At 43.7% G+C, this 17,644-nt stretch overlaps 1 protein-coding gene across 1 annotated transcript in view; it reads left to right on the forward strand.

Annotated features, from left to right (window-relative positions):
- Positions 1 to 17,644, forward strand: part of VWF (von Willebrand factor) — a 152,831-nt gene that overhangs the window by 24,132 nt on the left and 111,055 nt on the right. Inside the window, exons 9-15 of the mRNA XM_075162771.1 lie at positions 2,553 to 2,664; positions 4,796 to 4,842; positions 9,176 to 9,312; positions 10,679 to 10,817; positions 11,414 to 11,514; positions 15,043 to 15,238; positions 16,236 to 16,451. Of these exons, the coding sequence (XP_075018872.1) occupies positions 2,553 to 2,664; positions 4,796 to 4,842; positions 9,176 to 9,312; positions 10,679 to 10,817; positions 11,414 to 11,514; positions 15,043 to 15,238; positions 16,236 to 16,451 (948 nt within the window). The remainder of the gene's footprint in view (positions 1 to 2,552; positions 2,665 to 4,795; positions 4,843 to 9,175; positions 9,313 to 10,678; positions 10,818 to 11,413; positions 11,515 to 15,042; positions 15,239 to 16,235; positions 16,452 to 17,644) is intronic.

Consider the following 17,644-nt stretch of genomic DNA (forward strand, 5'->3'; position numbering starts at 1 on the left):
AGAGAAACATTTGGCAGTGATGCTACCTATTTTATTAGAAGAAGGAAAGCTGTGTCGTCCCTTAAATTTTCCTGAAATCAGAAACACTTCTCTTTTCTGGGACTGTGCCCTAGAATAAACCAGTTTCTATAATGCCTGTATGCTCGCTCCATGAAAGGGCCGTTTTTCAGACCCGACTAAAAAGTAAATGTTTCTGTGAAAATCAGCACCATCTAATACTCTAGGATTGCCTTTCTTGGTGAGGGACCACTTACCACTGGCATATCTAGATTCCTTCTAAATTGCTTTTGGTTAGAAGCATCCAGTTAGACGAAGAAAGAACAGAGAATATACTGAGGAGTTTCTTACAGAAAAACAGTACAAGTAGAGCTCGCACTATAATTCCAAAGATCTTCATGATTTTAGATGAACGATTTCACTTATTATTGAACCATTCATACAGGAGATTTGGTTGGCTTAAAGGGGGCAGCCCAACCACCACAGTCTTCCTCTTCTGTCTATTGTACTTGAGACAACTGCAGGAGGAGAATTTTATTCCAGGCTGAAAAGCTCCAAATGCTCCCATTTCTAGCTGATTTTTTTGGTGGTTTTTTTTTTTGTGTGTGTGTGTTTTGTTTTGTTTTGTGTTTTGTTGTTGCTGTTGTTTGTTTGTTTTTAATAGGACTATCTCTGCATTTCACCCTTCAAATGTGGACTTTGTGTGAATGCACAGAAGTATTTACTGTACCCCTGTACAAGATACCAAGCGTGACGGAGGTTTACTGAGAACACAATTTGGTTTCCAAAACAAGGCAGTGATGACAATATTAACCTTGTTTGAGGAGTTGTTATTGCATTCAGAGCTTAGTAGTTTCCCATTTAGCTGCCAGTCTCTTACTTACTGGAAGTTCAAAGCTGTCACTCTGCGGCAGGACGTGGGAAAGTGCACATGGAGGGTTACAGGTGATGTAACTAGACACAGGAGCTTATTTTGTTGTGAAGGATCTAGCTATTATATTTGTGCAGTCCTGGGGGTGTTGGGAAAAGCTGAAGGAGATGAATCCACTGGCTGCACAAGGACTCTTGCTATATTCTTCCTTTGGTAGCTGCACTGGTCATTTCAGCACAGGAAAGGTCTAAGGGGACAGGAACTGAAGAGCTCCTCAGAAAAGGTACTGCATGAGGAACAAGCAGATGGGTAGAAGGAACTGCATGAAAAGAAATAACAATCAGCAGTTCAAAACTTTTACTGTTATTTGGTGCATAGTCAACAGGTAAGAACTTAGATTTGAGTTTCATAGAGAACCAGGAGCATCTGACAGATGAATAGAGGAATTCGGGATTTAGGATGAGGATTATACCTTTGCTTCGCTTCCCTCCAGTGCTCCAAAAGTAAAAAGGATCTGTTCAACGAATGTGTCTTTTTTTTTTTTCCTTAAATGTACCACATAGTTACTTTAATTGCTGTAAATGGAATTACTATTGCCAGGAAAAAAAGCGAATGTTCTGTTTCTTGTGCTCTCTGGAAAGCCACACCACTCTCAAATGCTCAGATCTTGTTTGAATATCTCTCACTGGAAGGATTTTTTCAACAGCAAAGATCTTTCCAGGCAGCTCTATGGGAAGAATGGGAGAAAGGGGATTTACCTGTGTCTCACTGGTGACTGCTGCTGCCAGGAAAAAGGGCCAAAATCTCTGCAGGCGATTGGAAAGAGTCCCTCAGAGACGGGGGAGAGGGGTTTTCAGTAAACAAAATGTTTTGCTACAGCAGCTCTTCTAAAAACAGAGGAATATCAACTATGTCTGAACATGGGGATCTAAGAGAAAGAAACTTGACCTTTCTTCTATTGCTAGCTTATAGTGCAATCTTGGACAAGTCTTGTAACTCTTCTGTGCCTCCTTTTATCTTTATAAGATAAAATACTCTATATATAGAATAGGTAATTATAGTTGTGTAATATGGAAACCTCAGCAGTTGGATCGAAGTTGGCCCTTTCACTTTTTGCTTCTGCAGATGTTGAGAAAAGAAACCACAGCTCCACATGATAATGTTTCTTTCTCTCAGACCCTGTCTGCTAGATTTTTATGGTCTCCAATTCTCTTTCCTCATTCCCTGCTTTGTCTCCTCTTCTGTGCTTTTACGACAAATACAAAACCTGTCTGGACACCCTTTACTGCAGTCAGTGAAGTGCATATTTTTCCAACAGTCAGGTTCCTAGACCAGGTCTGGTCAACCTTGATCGTGCTCCCCGTGTTTGACTCCTGTATGTTCCAATATGTGTGGTTTGGACTTGGGGACTCGCTAAGCAAAGAGCTCTTCTGGGAGCACCAGAAATGCTCCGTTCAGCACATCTGAGGGAGAGGCAGCACTAGAAGGAAAGTAGACACCAGCCCCCCTGAGGCTTTTTGGCAAGCCTCATTCTTTTTTATTGCTGTCTGTGATTAACTATGGATAATAATGCATATGAAGTCTTGCCAAAGTATATGAAGAACTAGCAAATCTAATTGCATTTATGTTTGTGTCCCTGTGTGTGTGTGTGGCATGTGTATCTGCTGCTACCTGATCTATCCAGAGGGGAAGCTCCTTGATGGTGAACATTGCATTGAAAGCTCCGACTGCTCCTGCATCCACTCTGGAAAACATTATCCTCCTGGCTTCACCATCTCCCAGGACTGCAACTCATGGTAAACTCCGTGTTGCTCTGGTGTGGTTGCTGTTGGTCTAGATAAGTACTGCACACCAATTAGTGACTGTTTTAGATGATCTTTCTAGAAATCTCTCTCTCCACGTTTTCAAAATTTCCTTTCATTGGCAAAGGACCTGCTCTCTTATTGGAAATGCCAGCCCCTTCCAAGAAATGAGCTGTTCACAAAGACAAAATCAGCCCCGCTTTTAAAGGGATATTTGATCTGATAGAACAATGTGAGGGTCATACTCCTTCAAACAGTAGAGAACTACCTGTTTCCTGTGGATAAGACAGACCGGCAGGTTCCCATGTCTGGTTAGTGTCAGCAGCAGTGTCTTTGTTTTGACTTCCTACATTTATTTAACCTCTAAACCCTGTTTCTTTCCAAGAGGAGTTAGCTCAGGCACGTCCTTGGAACTTCTCGAAAAGTTAATGAATCTTCCCAGCTGCATGGCTCACAATTTTTCTTTCACTTATGAATGCCAGCCTGAAGGGGAAGGCTAGCTGTCTAAAGAAAGGAAGGGGAATGAGTAATGTATTCCTGATCTGGTTTTGTATAAGTGTGAACATATTTGTGGAAGGAGTTCAGACAACTCTGTGCCCAGATGTTTCCAATTAGAGCGCAGAAGAAGGACTCAGTGAAGGCCACCATATGCAGAAGAAAGATGGTCTATGCATCATCACTGTTAATCAGAAGTTTTTCATTACCTGCACTATGTGTCACAGAATATGAACCATAACCGTGACATTAGCATTTTGTCTTTTCCCCTGGAGCTGTCTGTAGCTTTGAGCTTGGCCACATTGTTCAACCTTAGTGCTCTTGGGAGATCAGACTGTAGAAAATGCTTCCTGTTATTCAAATTTGATACTGCTGTGGAGAACGTCATTCCATTGGCTCTGCATTTACCATTCTCACTAAACTGATTCCCCACAAATGGTTTTCAAGGGCTGGGATAATTAAAGGAATAAGAAGAATCTAGCACCTCTTGAAATTTAATTGATTTTGGAGATTCTAGGATTGTCTGGCATGGAATCCCACAGAGCCAAGCATGACAGCCATCTCAATCACTATTAGTGCATGTTACTGGTTACTAGTAGTGCCTATGGGGGATGGCACTAAACCCACCACCCAAAGACATTAAAGTAGAGACAATCCACCTCCTTGCAACTTGCACAGAGAGGGAAACTAAGCAAGAGGAGCTTGAGTCAGCAGTGTGCCAGAGTGATGAAGGTCTGCTTTAGCAGAAGTCTAGCTGGCCAGTGAAGGAAAGGGATTACTGCTCTCCTGTGACGAACTCGTGAGGCCGTGACTGGAGTAGTGTGGCCAGTGCTGGGCTCCCACTGCAAGAGAGAGGATTACGGACTGGAGAGAGTCTTGTGAAGGACAGTGCAGATGATCACAGCAGGGGAGTTTATGACGTGAGGAGAAGCAAAGGGAAATAGATTTGTTTAAAGGCTAATGGGGAAACTTTCACTGCCTAAAGGGGGGTGTAAAGAAGACAGGGCCAAACTCTTCTCAGAGGCAAATAGAGAAAGACCATGAAGCAATGGACACAAGTTGCAGCAGGGGAAATTCTGTTTAGACACAAGAAAAAATTCTTCCCCCAAGACGGTGCAGCATGGGACAGCTGCCCAGAGAGGCTGTGGGACCTCATCCTGGAGATTTCTAAACTCAAATGGACAAGGTCCTCAGCCACCTGATCTAGCTTTGAAGTCCCCTTCTTTGAGTTGTGGGTTGTAGTATATGATTTTTCTGGAGGTCCCTTCAAACTTTTTTCCCTATGATTCTGTCGTATTAATACACATACCTTGAGAACTGCATTTAAAACTCATTCCACATCAGTGGAATGTAGTTGAAAACTCTATTAAACACAGAGCTTCGGCGGGGGAAAACAGAAGTTCTTAAGTTTTGCAACCATTCCAGCTCATATTACCAGCAGTTGCTGTCGAATGATGGTAAGAAGGGATAGCTATATTAAGAAACGAGGTTATGGGAGATGGAAGGGATGTTGGGGACTGGTCTAATTTCCCTGAAACAGGGGCCCATTTTTCAATTATTTGGGAAAAAGTTGCAACAGAGGATGTGAATTTATGTACTCTTGCCTAACTTGTCATGATATGTTTCCTAGCATTTGTCGACGTGGCACCTGGATCTGCAGCAATGGGGAATGCCCAGGTATGTTGGCTCTACTCTTTTCAGGTTTTGACAAGCAAGTCTTGCCTACATCCCTCCCACTTACATCCCACTTATTTTTTTTTCCACACAAAAAGTGAATCTGTCTTTGTTCTTACTTGCTTGCTCCAGTGCAATCCAGATGGGATCATATTCTAAGTTCTTCTCGTGAGACAAGCCAGACATTGTGCTATATGGTTTATGTGTAGCAATGAAAAATCCTGTTTGGTGAGAAGAATTGTTCCTCTTTTGATTACTTAGTTTACCAGGATATAAGAGTCTGTATGTTCAGATGATTGGCTTTCAGGTAGAGGAACACTGCTGCGTTTCTTTGACCAGGTACCGTTTCTTATTTGATTGTCTGAATCGGCATACTTTTGTTCATGGGACAATTTGAAGTACTGGGAGTAGATTGGATCACTCTTAATACCCCATGGATTTGGGCCTTAATGGTCATGTTACAGGTGAAGGAGCTACAGCCCCAGGGAGAAGGTGGCCGCCCTGCCTTCCATGGGCGGTGGCAGACGGGAGAGGCAGCTCTTGCAGGTGTTCTTGCTCCCCTTCCTCCTACTCTGCCTCCCAAACTGACTGGTATTGGTGGCTGCTGTTCCAGTTTTTTGCCTACATGGGGAATGTGACTTTTCGTGCTGTGCATTGGCCAGCAACGTGTCGCCTTCCTTATTTCCTCCTGCTAGTTCTGTGGCCCATCCCCTGTCTCAGTTCCTGCACTATGTTCAGCCATGGAAAGGCCTGCTTGACCTGAAACAGCATTTGACTCTGCTTGCGTTGTACATAGAACTCTGCAGAGAGACAGCACGGCTCTTTATCTTGTTTCTTTTCCTTGCTTTTGGGATCTGAGAGTTGGAAGGGGTGAGAAGGAGACTGGGATTATTGCAGGACAGGAAAAGAGAGCGCAGGTTTTTTGGGTTTGGTGGTTTGGTTTTGTTTTGTTGAGATGAAACTGTGCAATCCTCACAAATTAGGAGAATTAAAACAGTCTTAAAATGGCTATCAAAAAGTCTGTCTTTCTATTAACATTTCTATTAACATTAAGCTTGCCTGATGCATCAATGCTCCATTTCCTTTAGAATGAAAGAGCACTTGCCCCAAAGTGTCAGCAATAAAAAAAAAGGGGGTAGATGCAAATGTTCAAAATAGAAATGACATTTTTAGTGAACTATGCCAAGCAGGACTGTGAGAAGCCCCGTGCTTGAGGTGTTCACTAGAGATCTCTCCAAATGCAAGGAATCTCACTGTCTCAAATGCAGAATCAAGGACACGGCCCCAGCTGATTTGTTATGTCTTTTAGTTAATAGACAGCAACATGTTTACAAACAAGAAATAGGTCTTTTTCTAACTTCAGTTTTTACCTAGGTTACAGCTCTATGGCTTACGGCTACTATGAGTACTATGTGGGCCAAATTTTTACCCTCAATTCCAGCCATGTTTTCTTCATAGTGGTTATAGAAATGAAGATAAGCCTGGTATTGAGGCTTGCAAACAGATGTTGATATACAGCTTTGTGCAAAAGGGAATATAGCATTCCTGCCTTCTTCTGAGTTGGGAAGCTGTGCCAAATGAGCAGAAGTAAAAAAGAAAGCCAGCTTATTTTTGTACCTTTCGCCAATATATCCAAGTCACTTTTCAGCTAGGCTTGTGCAAGACTGAAGGTTGTATAAATGCAGCTGTTGTACGTATACCTGCTAACATCTACAAACTGTACCGAGACAGTATGGGAGGGCAGCAAAGCCTCCCAAAGTAGCAGTCCTTGATAGGAACAGTAGTCAAGTTTATATTGTTACCTGTCCTGTTTTGTCTCTATTTGAAGCAACATTGCAGCACATTTTTATTGTTGGTGGGTTATTTTTGCAACAAATATTTCTAAAATCATGTGTCACAGAAAGTCTATGTATTTAGACTCACATAAGCTCAAGGTAGTTTCATTATTCTTTTACCAACCTGTTTGCCAGGAAAGGTTTCTTTTATATTGTGGGAATGAATTGCCTAGCTGTATGTTTGGTGATAAAGCTGGGTGCCCAGCTGGAGGTAGCGCTTCAGAAGCCAGTGCTGTGTCAGCCAACTAGCAATAGCTGGCTAGCACTAGTAAGAAGCTCTCAAGATTATATCATAATTAAATTAATTATGAAGGCAGTAGGTTTCAGGAAATCTCATGGGATGCATTACACCAAATGGCGTAGATAGAGGGACCCATAAGAAGAGACTTTGCCGCAGGAAAGAAATTTCCCTTCCAGGAGCAATGCCAAAGGGCTGGGACTCGTCTTGGGTAGCAGTCCCTAGCTCTCCATGCCGCAAACCTGTCCTCTTGGTTCCTAGTTGCAGAGAACGCCCTGGAAATCAAACTGCACATAATATGGTGGGTTATGCCTAGTTTTCTTTAAATCTGTTCTCCACATCTGATTGATAGCCAGTTAATTGACTCTGAAGTTGAGTAGAATAACACTGGTTTTACCTTTGTTCAAGTTTAATTGAACAGCAAGTAGGATTTCCAGGGTGAGCTAGTAAATACCAAGCTGCCTTTCTCTCCAGGGGATGACAAACATCCAGCGGGTGCTGGACTTTTCTTAGGGCAAATCAGAGCTGCGCAAGGCTGAGAATCATCAGGATCTGTGAGGTTGTGCTTCAGCACAGGTTGGTTTAAGACGGTTAACACTGAGTAATATGTTGAAGAGGGAAATTTCCACTTGATGTTCATTAGACAGATCTTATGTGGGACTCAAAGGCAGTGAAGAGAGAATAACTCATGAGGTTCACCTGCCAGCTTGTAACATTTAACCTTTCTCCATCCTTTGTCAGTGGATTGCCAATGTTGGTCCAGCACCTGAACTTTGTTCTGGACAAGGTCTCTGCCAACCTTGTTTGCCATGGGACCATCTCCAAGTGTGATAGCCTTCTCATATGAAAGAATTTCTTTGCAAGCTCTGTGGAGTCGGAGCCTCCCTATGTGTTTGCAGACACTCTAGCATAATAGGGTACTAAATCCTGGCCATGGCATCTGAATACTGCCTTCCTGGAAATGAAAAGCCACAACTTACCAGCACATTTAAAGATGTTGATATGTTTAAATAGCCTCTTTTTGTAGTAGAAGGGTGGGCAAGCCAGACTTTCACATTATTCTGTAAGGACTTTAGGTGTAGCTATTGTAACTACAGAATTATTTTTAACTTTATGCTAGTTAATTAAGATAATGGTTCAGAGTAAAGTCCAGCATAAATTCTGCCCTTGGAAGAACTCCAGCAGTGATTATCTTCCAGCTCTTCGTTCTGATAAAGTATTTTTACTTTAATGTTAGAATAAGTTATTGGTATACGAGGCAGCCCAACAAAGGAATCCACACTTTTTGGGGCTGTGTTCAAGGAGGCCGTTGTGAAGAAGGCTTTCAGACACTGTTGCCTTCATAAAACCACACTGCAGTGCTCTAAAAACACCAGTACAGAGACAAAGAGGGAGTTCACAATCCACCAAGATGCAACTGTGAAACACAGACTGAGAATGAGACACCTCTGCAGAAGAAGAGCAGAGCAGCAGTGACAGTCCAAGTCTTGTTGCAAATTTTGATTTTCAACTCTGTAAAAACACCTGCATTCTGCAGCCAGCTCCATGGATGCGCATGTGCCCCACTGGGCTAAGTAAAAGTGGATTTAAGTGTGTTATGTCAGGACATTGCAAGCTGCTGCATAGGGGTAAAGAGGCAACATGTCCCCCTGTATGGAGTGTGTGACTAATGCTGGGTAAGCCTGAGTAGCTTTCCCAGCTCTGCCAGTCTTAGGCATTAGTACCTCTACTCTCCATGCCTCAATTTCCCCATTGTATAAAGAGGGAAACTTAGTTTCTACATAAAAGAGGGCGTGGGTTGCTGTTTAAAATTGGTTAGTGCCACCAGCACCCATCACTTAGGTACTAGGTATGACCTAGCCTGCGGAGAGCATGAGTGACTGCGCTGAATTTCCAGGGCCACTGAGGTATATACTACAGAAGAATCAAATCCGCTTCAGTGCAAAGAGCCGAGCTGTTCGCTGACGTCCTCATGACCCTCTGTTTGAAACATTATATAGGCTTTTCCGCAGGCATGAATTTCAGCTCCTGAGTGCGATTTATACCATATTCCCCAGCTTTTGGCGGCGCCTCTGTTACTACTGGTAATGACTTACAGGAATAAACAGTGAGATAAGCATCTCGCCGGTGCTTTCTGCTCTGCAGGGAACTTGGGCCTTGTGCAACCTGCTCCACTGGGCTGCTCTTCCCCCTCAGTGGCTTGGGGGGGACAGGCAGGATTTTGCTTGCACTGGGGTGATTAATGGCTCTCTGCGTTTTTCAGGAGAATGCTCTGTCACCGGCCAGTCCCATTTCAAAAGCTTTGACAACAAGTATTTCACCTTCAGCGGGATTTGTCAGTACTTATTTGCCAAGGACTGCTTGGAAAATTCCTTTTCTGTGATCATCGAGACCGTGCAGGTAACAGCAGCCTTGGCTGGCGCCTGTGCTCTTGAGAGAGCGGGAAGGGCTGTGGGAGTGTGATATGAATTGCAGATGCACAGGCCAACAGAAGTAATTTTCCTATGAAATCATTAGTTTAAATAACAGTTGCAGTCTTTCTCCTTAGTTAATAAGTGTTTCGCTTCTCCTTGCTGCCATCCCAGGAGCCTACCTGGAGACTGGGATTCGTAATGAGATTTGGAGAAAGAGCCCTCACCACCTCTTTGCCAGCTGAACAAACGAATGCAGACGTGGGTGCGCCCCTTGCAAAGCACCCTGAGAGCCGGTGCCTCACGAATGCCCGGGGAAAAGACGTTTCCTCAGACAGCGAGTAGGGTGCACTGGCAGAGTGGTACCTTGGGTTGCTTTCCATGAAGTCATACCGGCTGGTGATTTCTGTGGCTCACTGCAGTCAGCAGCTCCTGACTTACTTCGCCGTCTCCCCTGACGGATGCGAGAAAGGCAGCTGGATGTCAGCGAGCAGAGGCAGCTGGGGAGGGGCAGAAAGGGAGCCAGGCCGGGGCGGGGAGGGAAGGAGACCCTGGAGGGAGTGTCACAGGGAGGTTAACCCGGTCGTGAAATTAATCGACCAGTTACGCGTGGGAATAGGTGAACTAACCTGGAGGCTGAAAAGGGTACTGAATCAAGCAGAGGGCAAGAAAGGGGACGGGGACAGAGGAACTGAAGGCAGGGAGAGGTACGATGGAGTGGGGAGACCGACAGGAGTGAAGGGGAGTACCAGCCTGCCTTGCAGGACACGGGCAACAGAGAGGTCACAGGCTTTGGAGACACGGGGTGTGGCGGTCGTACGCGCCATCTACGTCTGTATCCTGCATTAGAAAGCTCTGATAACGCAGCTCTGAGGTCATCTGTGCTTGGAAACTTGCAGAGCGGGTTTCCACTGAAACCTCCCTTTCGAAACCAGGGAGGAGACCCGGGGGCCTGCATCCCCGTTCCTCATCTGCATAACCCACAGCCGGGGAAAATAAATAGCACAAGAGTCTCGGGCAGTGAGAACCGTGGAGCTGTTTCCCAGCCGGACGGGCTGTGCCCCCCGCAGGGGCTGGACGCCCGTCACCGGCACGGGCTGCTCCCGGGGGTCCGGGATTGCTTTCCAGGCTCTGAGACAAGGAGCTGCGGATAGATCCCTGGTGCGTGATTAACAGGATAATGGAAGAAAGGCTGCCAGCCTGGTGTTTGTGGGATGCAGAAACTAGATCCATAAAACCATCGAGACACTTAACACCTCCCAAATTAGATGCTGAAATACCTTTCGGGGGCCTGGGGCTAAGTCACCAATAAAGTGAAAGCTTGAGGTTCGAGGCAAATTTTTGTTTCTCCACAGTGTGCAGATGATCCTGATGCCGTGTGCACTCGCTCAGCTTCAGTCCGAATCCGGGATATGGACAACAGCCTCATTAAAATGAAACATGGAGGAGGAATTTCACTGAATGGACAAGACATACAGATCCCTTTGCTACAAGGTGTGTTTGCATGGTCTAACTCTGGCCAGCCACTGAAGGGGTCCTACTTACTAGTGTTTTCTGGCATGCCTTAGCCCAGTTCAATCAAAAAATGTTTTCAATACCAAATTCTCACTTGCAGCCTCTTCTAGAAGCTCTGTCATTTCAGCTTCTCTCCATGGCTCAGCTCCTTTAAGATCAGGAGAATTAAGTTGGTCTGGGTTTGAGAGATGTGATCTTGAAAACCACTGTTGGTCTGTGCTTTTTAAAATTATTATTATTTTTTATCCAGAAGCTTGAAATCCCTCCAGTTATCTTGCAAAATGTCACAGTTAATGCCCAAGGTTTTGCAGAATGCACATATATCCTCTTCTAGGGCTCCTGAGTGCCTTAAAGCAGAGCCTATGGACAAGTTCATGCAGCTATAAACTGCTGAGCAGGCACAAAGCTTGGGAAGTGCGAAGTGGGCATTGCTGGCACCCCTTGCTTTGGCAGTCCTGCGTGCCCCCTGCTCAGTGGCACCCACTCTGTTGGCCTGTTCAGCGCGACACAGCAGTCCCAGGCAATGAAATACTGCATCCTGGCTTGACTGACTGACACTTTGTGGTTGTCTTAAGGTGCCCTCCGTATCCAGCGCATGGTGAGGACTTCTGTTCGTCTTACCTATGGGGAAGATTTGCAGATTGACTGGGATGGTCATGGTGAACTCCTAGTGAAGGTACTCTTTCTTTCTGTCTCTTTTATTTCTGCCTTTTTGCCCCCTCTCTCGTCCCACCCAAACATGTACAAAGATTTTCTTGTCTGAAGTGAGAAATTGCTTTGTGTTGCATGTTAGAAATTCCATTCTGTTTTGCTACCCCCGGAGCGATATACAGGTCCTTTTGTATTCCAGAAACAAACATTTTCATCCTACAGCAGCTTGGTAGCTTTTTTTCCCTCTCTTTTTTGTGGAATGACAGCCTTTATTAACCATGAATAGTTTTGTGTTTTGTTCAGCAGATACCCTCCAAACTGGATTTTTTCTTTCATTTGCTTTGACTGCCCTGTCTATAGCAATGGATTCATATGACTTAAAATAAGGGAGGAATATGGCTCCAGGGACACAGTTACTCAGAATTTCCAAGAAAAATCAATTAACTCATACAAGATATTTTGCCTGCTCCTTCCACTATGAGGAATGTTCAAAGTCACCCTTGATTAACAATTAGGGTTTGTCAGTGCTGCAGACCGCAGCGGAGTGTAGAAATACCCAAACCAGGTTTAAAAGAAATTAGCTGTAAGGGAAGCAGTCTAGCTGTAACAACAGAAAGCTTTACATGAATCACTTTTTTTTTTTGTGCATGCGTTGTAAGCTGCAGAATGAGTTGCAGCACAGAAAAGCCTGTGAGGGAAAGGGAGAAGATTATTTGCTGTGGAATAGTCTCCCAATAGCTGATAAACCATCACAGCTTCTCCAGCTAAACCATCTTCCGCCCTCTTTGCTCGTACAAGAGGCTGTTCCCATTTGATCGGTAGGTCTCGGGGCCTGTGAATGTTGTCCCTGAGGGTGTATTCACTCCCTCAGGGGCCTGAGTCCGCCTGTAGCATTGCTTCCTGGTGTGAGGACCTGCAGGCTATAGGGGCTGAGTCAAGGCGATGCGCTCCCGCGTGATGTTGGGCGGCTGCGGACCTCCGTGCTCCTGCCGTGTTTGCATGGACGGGTGCTTAACCACAGTCCTGCTGCCTTTGAGCCCCACTTGTAACAGGGGCTCTGCAGCTGGGCCCCGTGTGGGGTGGGTTTGCTCACCCAGAAGAGCTTTGCCAAGAAAACCAGTTTTCCTGGGGTTACTGTTTCTACCAAGCAGTGAGTGCTGCTGTCTTTGAACTGTGGCATTGCTTTTGCACTCTCCCTGCCTGCCCCAAAATCTGGCTTAAATGTCACATCTGGCCCAGTGTACGGGTTCATGAAAGCTAGTTCAGAAGTGAGTACAAGAGTTGAAAAGACAACAGAGAAGAAAGGTCAAGAATAACTTTAAAAAGCATCCGTGGGTTTGTTGTTGTTGTCTCAATCTATCTCTGTGCTCCAAGGGTACTAGAAGTTGTTTTTGGGCTAAGAATAATTCAATTCAGTCCCTTGGCACATCTCAGAAGTTTTGGCTTTCCTCAGTATTCAAAGTATTTTTCTGCCTGGTCAGAGACCCGGATAGCCTGGCAAATTCTTTCTTACAGTTAAAACAAATCTAATTTTCTGCTTCAGATCCTTTACGCATAAAAGCAGTGGAAGTTTCTCCAATCGTCTGCATTTATTCAGTTCTGCTCCGAGCTCCTTCCCTCGCTGGGTATCTAAAGCATCTTCTTAATTGCTTTTGGAGAGTTAATTTATGCTGGATTTGTAGACTGACCTGTTGCCAAGTTTTTCTGACAATTGGGGGAAGTGATACACTTCCATTACCTTGGCCAGACCTCTGGTAAAAATTCTTTCTATGTTCCTCAAGAAGGCTCCCCTTTCTGTGACCACTTTATATTTGTGATTTGAGCTTCCACACGAAAATACATCAGAATCTGGATTTGTATGAGTCCGTCTGCAGAGTACGTGAAAAAACAGCTTCCTTGGCCATCGGAGTAATAAGGATATGTATCCCCCAATAATCCATGGTTGTTCCTTTTGATACTCCATATTCACTCTCTGACCACTGTGTTCAAAGGGAGGGTAGTATTAGGTTATATTTTAGAGAATGTTTTTGGTTTTAATTGTACAGAAAACCAGTTTTCTTCAAAAAAAGTGTTTTTCTAGCTTTTTTTGTTCTGTTTCACTGGTTACTCCTGCCAACCTGACTAAAGTAGCACTCTAGTAAATGCATACAGAGAGCATCTGTAGCATTAAAGCACTGACCCAGCTCCCGAGGACAGTTGGTAGTACTTGTGATGTACCAGACCTTTACTTCTAATAGAAACTGACAGTTCCTAATAGAATAAAAGATATTGGCGCCTTTCTGTTGCAGATGTTGCTTAGGAGATTTTCCCCTGTTTACCTCTAAGTTTAGGGTCTCATTTCAGATGTCCCTTGATTTACAGTAAGAATAAGGCAGAGTGAAAAGTACATCTGCTATGTGCGTTGTTTGCAATGCTGCTTTTAGTGCGTCATAGGTTTCTCTAGGCAGGAGAAAGCTCTAATGTGAGGTAATGTAGCTTTAGGGGTAGTAGTCTCTTCCTTATTTTCTTAATGGTCCTTAATGTTGAGGGAGACAATTCCTCTAACATAGTCTCTAACAAAACAATCTGTTTAGATTTTCTTCATCTTCAAATTTTCTCTTAAAATGTGAAACGGTTTCAGGTGCCGTATCTTTTCCCAGATTACCATTGGAAATATAATCATCTCACTATATTAAAAAATGCAACTCCCACTGTTGCCCTGTTCATTTATATGAATGAAGGGGGAAAATAGGGAAAGACTAAACTGGAGTGCTGATCAAGGCACAAAAGTAAGCCATTTTTCTTCTAGTCACCTTGAGTTACCATGTGAAATTATCACTGTGTTGTGGTTTAACCCTGCAGGCAGCTAAATGCCACACAGCTACTCGCTCACTCCCCCCTCCACAGTGGGATGGGGAAGAGAGTAAAAAAAAAAAAAAGTAAAATTCATGGATTGAGATAAAGACAGTTTAATAGAACAGAAAAAGGAGTAATAATAATAATAATAATAATATAGAATATACAAAGTGAGTGATGCATAATGCAATTGCTCACCACCTCCTGACGGATAACCAAATAGCAATCGCTACTTCCTGGACCATGCCTCCTATTTATATACTGAGCATGACGTCATATGGTATGGAATACCCTGTTGGCCAGTTGGGTTAGCTGTCCTGGCTGTGCTCCCTCCCAGTTTCTTGTGCACCTGGCAGAGCATGGGAAGTTGAAAAGTCCTTGACCAGTAGACTACTTAGCAACAACTAAAAACATCAAGGTGTTATCAACATTCTTCTCGTACTAAATCCAAAACACAGCACTAGGAAGAAATTTAACTCTATCCCAGCCGAAACCAGGACATACTGTAACGTGCAAAAACTGTCCTGCTGCTACTAATAATAGCATTTTTGTTAGAAGTTTGAAAATGTAGTACAATGAAATTGTGTTTATAGTATTTTAATGTGTATTTCAGAATTTCCTTGATTGTTAAATTCTGTATGCTTCATTCTTTAGAAAATCTTGCTATACAATGGTGACCTATTCTGAAGGATGACCAGGCTAACGTTGTGTTCCTTAGCTGTCTCCAGTCTATTCCGAAAGGATGTGTGGGCTATGTGGAAATTACAATGGTAACCAAGGGGACGATTTTCTTACACCTTCTGGCATGGTGGAAGCTCTTCTGGAAGATTTTGGAAACTCCTGGAAGCTCAATGCAGACTGCCAAGACTTGTCAAAACAAGACAGTGACCCCTGCAATCTCAATCCTCGATTAGGTACTGAACTCCACGCAAAATTAACATGTGCAGCAAACTGTGATCTTCCATTTTACATAACAATAAAAAATAAAAATAAATAAAAGAAAAATAAAGACAAAAAGAAGAAGCTAGTGTTGCTTACATTACCAGTGGGGTGGCAATAATCTCTGTTTAAAAAAAAAAAAAACAACAAAACCCCAAACAAACGGAGACACACTGATTGATGCAGGCTTCCTAAGGAAAATGTAATGTTCTGTGAGAATTGAAAACAAAAATCAGTAATGTGGGACCATGCTGCTGTTCAGTCTGGACCATAGTCAGAGTTAGACCATCACAGCCACAACACAGACTTGTGCCACTGAAATTACTCTTACAAGTGATAGCAATACTATGTTTACTCTCCAGGTAGACAAAACACCTGTCTTCCTCACCCCTCTGTCCTTATCACCTTACACACTTTTCCTGATCCCCTGTCTCCTGTCTTTTACTGCATCCCAACAGCCAGCCTTCCTCTTCCCCTCCATACTGCTTGGCTGTCCTGGTTGGACACGGGGAGAAATTCCCAGAGCAATTTTCTCATCCCAGGTTTTACAGTAAGCTCTGATTTCTGGGAGGAGCAAGAACACAGAAAATTTTATGGCCATAGATCAGAGCAGGCCCTGTAGATTCATGAGTGTAATGCAGCCTAGAAGGTTTAATTTTGCAAATATAAAAAGCAGCAGAAAGCAGAGGCCCTGTAAAAGGAAGTACAGCACCAGAAATAGTGGTAACAGAATACAAAAGCATTGCTTTTCCTTGATTTGTTTTAGTAGTGAAACATTATTCTTTTAGTGGAGCTCATGACCTATGAGCTATGATGCTATCTATGCCTACTTGATCCTATTTTATTCTTCTGTGTATTTTGTTTTTTTTTTTTTTTTACAAAAGGAAAAGAAAATGCTTACTGTGGCTCTTCTAGCTTTTCTTGAAAGCCACTGATTGATTCAGTGCAAGCATGTCTTTTTTCTCTTTTTAGCCAAATACGCTGAAGACTCCTGCTCAATTCTGATGTCTTCTGCATTTGAACCCTGTCACCGTGAAGTCAGTCCCACTCCCTATGTGAAGAACTGCCGCTTTGATGTTTGCTCCTGCTCCAATGGCAAGGATTGTCTGTGCTCTGCTATTGCTAATTACGCAGCAGCCTGTGCTAGGAAGAGCGTCCTGGTCCAGTGGAGAGAACCTGACTTCTGCCGTAAGTGAAATGCTCCTAAAACCCACTTATTTTCCTTGTCTCAAAGGAATTTCTTTGCAATGTCAGATGAAAAAAGCTAGAATGAGATGATTTCTGCAAGATGCCAAATATTTCTTATGGCAAATGATGAGAGAGTATATCTTTCCTCCACTCTAGCAAGGATGCAAAAACTGTTCACAGAGACTACTCAACACTGGGGGAGAGAAGCAGTCATCTGACATACCTCAGCAGAGCTTTTGACTGGATTTCCATTTTCAGCTGTATTTAAGTTTCAGATACTCACCTGGAAACTTTCTGAATATCGCAGGGTAGGAACCTCCAAGTGATTTGTAGCAATGTATGAATTGCTTTTTTGGTACCTCCTTCTTCTGAGGCCCAAGCTTCCCAGCTCCTGATCTCGTTAGTGACTCCTGACTTTAGCCAAAGTTGAGGGCATGAAGGAAGCACAAAGGCGGGTACTCGATCAAGTGGTATCATAGAACAGAATCATACAAGTATAGACAAACTTATATCAGTGGGGACCTCTGGCAGTCTTCCGGTACAACCCCTGCTCATAGCAGGGCTAACTTACAGCACATTGCCTGGAGTCTTGTCCAGACAAGTTTTGAATATCTCCAAGGATGGAGATCCCACAACCTCTCTGGCATCTTAGCAGTTTGATTATCACCCTGTCAGTGCAGAGGTCTGAGATCTATGTCAGATCTCATTTCGTGTACATCATTCAGCTAGTGGGTGAACATAATTTTTCTAACCACATATGAGCTCCTTTCCTTCTTCTCTTTGTAAATTCTAGTATATTGTGGCAGCTGATTCAAGATGAGATCCTGAACCTTGATTAACAGGCCGTGGGTGGCACCACTGAGCTAGGCAAAGAAGAGCTTTGTCTGTGGCATTTTGTGTAGACATTTAACTCCCATAAGAGTCAGCAAGAGTTGCGTTTTGAATTCCCCTGAGGATTGTTTGCAGGATGCCACCTGTAATAAATGGCAACCATGGTTCAAAAGCTTGCAGTCTAAAAGATGAGATGTTGCAAGAGGATACAACGAAAATTCACACTGCAGGTTTGGGTTACAGAGGTGGGGTAACAGAAATAATAGGATGTTTTTGCATAGATCAGTCCAGTGCAAGATTAATAGCCAAACTGCTCAGAAGCTGGAGCAGAAGCAGCCAACATCGTTTATTTCTTTTCTTTC

This window comes from Calonectris borealis, chromosome 1 (genome assembly GCF_964195595.1).
Source record: "Calonectris borealis chromosome 1, bCalBor7.hap1.2, whole genome shotgun sequence".
NCBI classification, from domain to species: domain Eukaryota; kingdom Metazoa; phylum Chordata; class Aves; order Procellariiformes; family Procellariidae; genus Calonectris; species Calonectris borealis.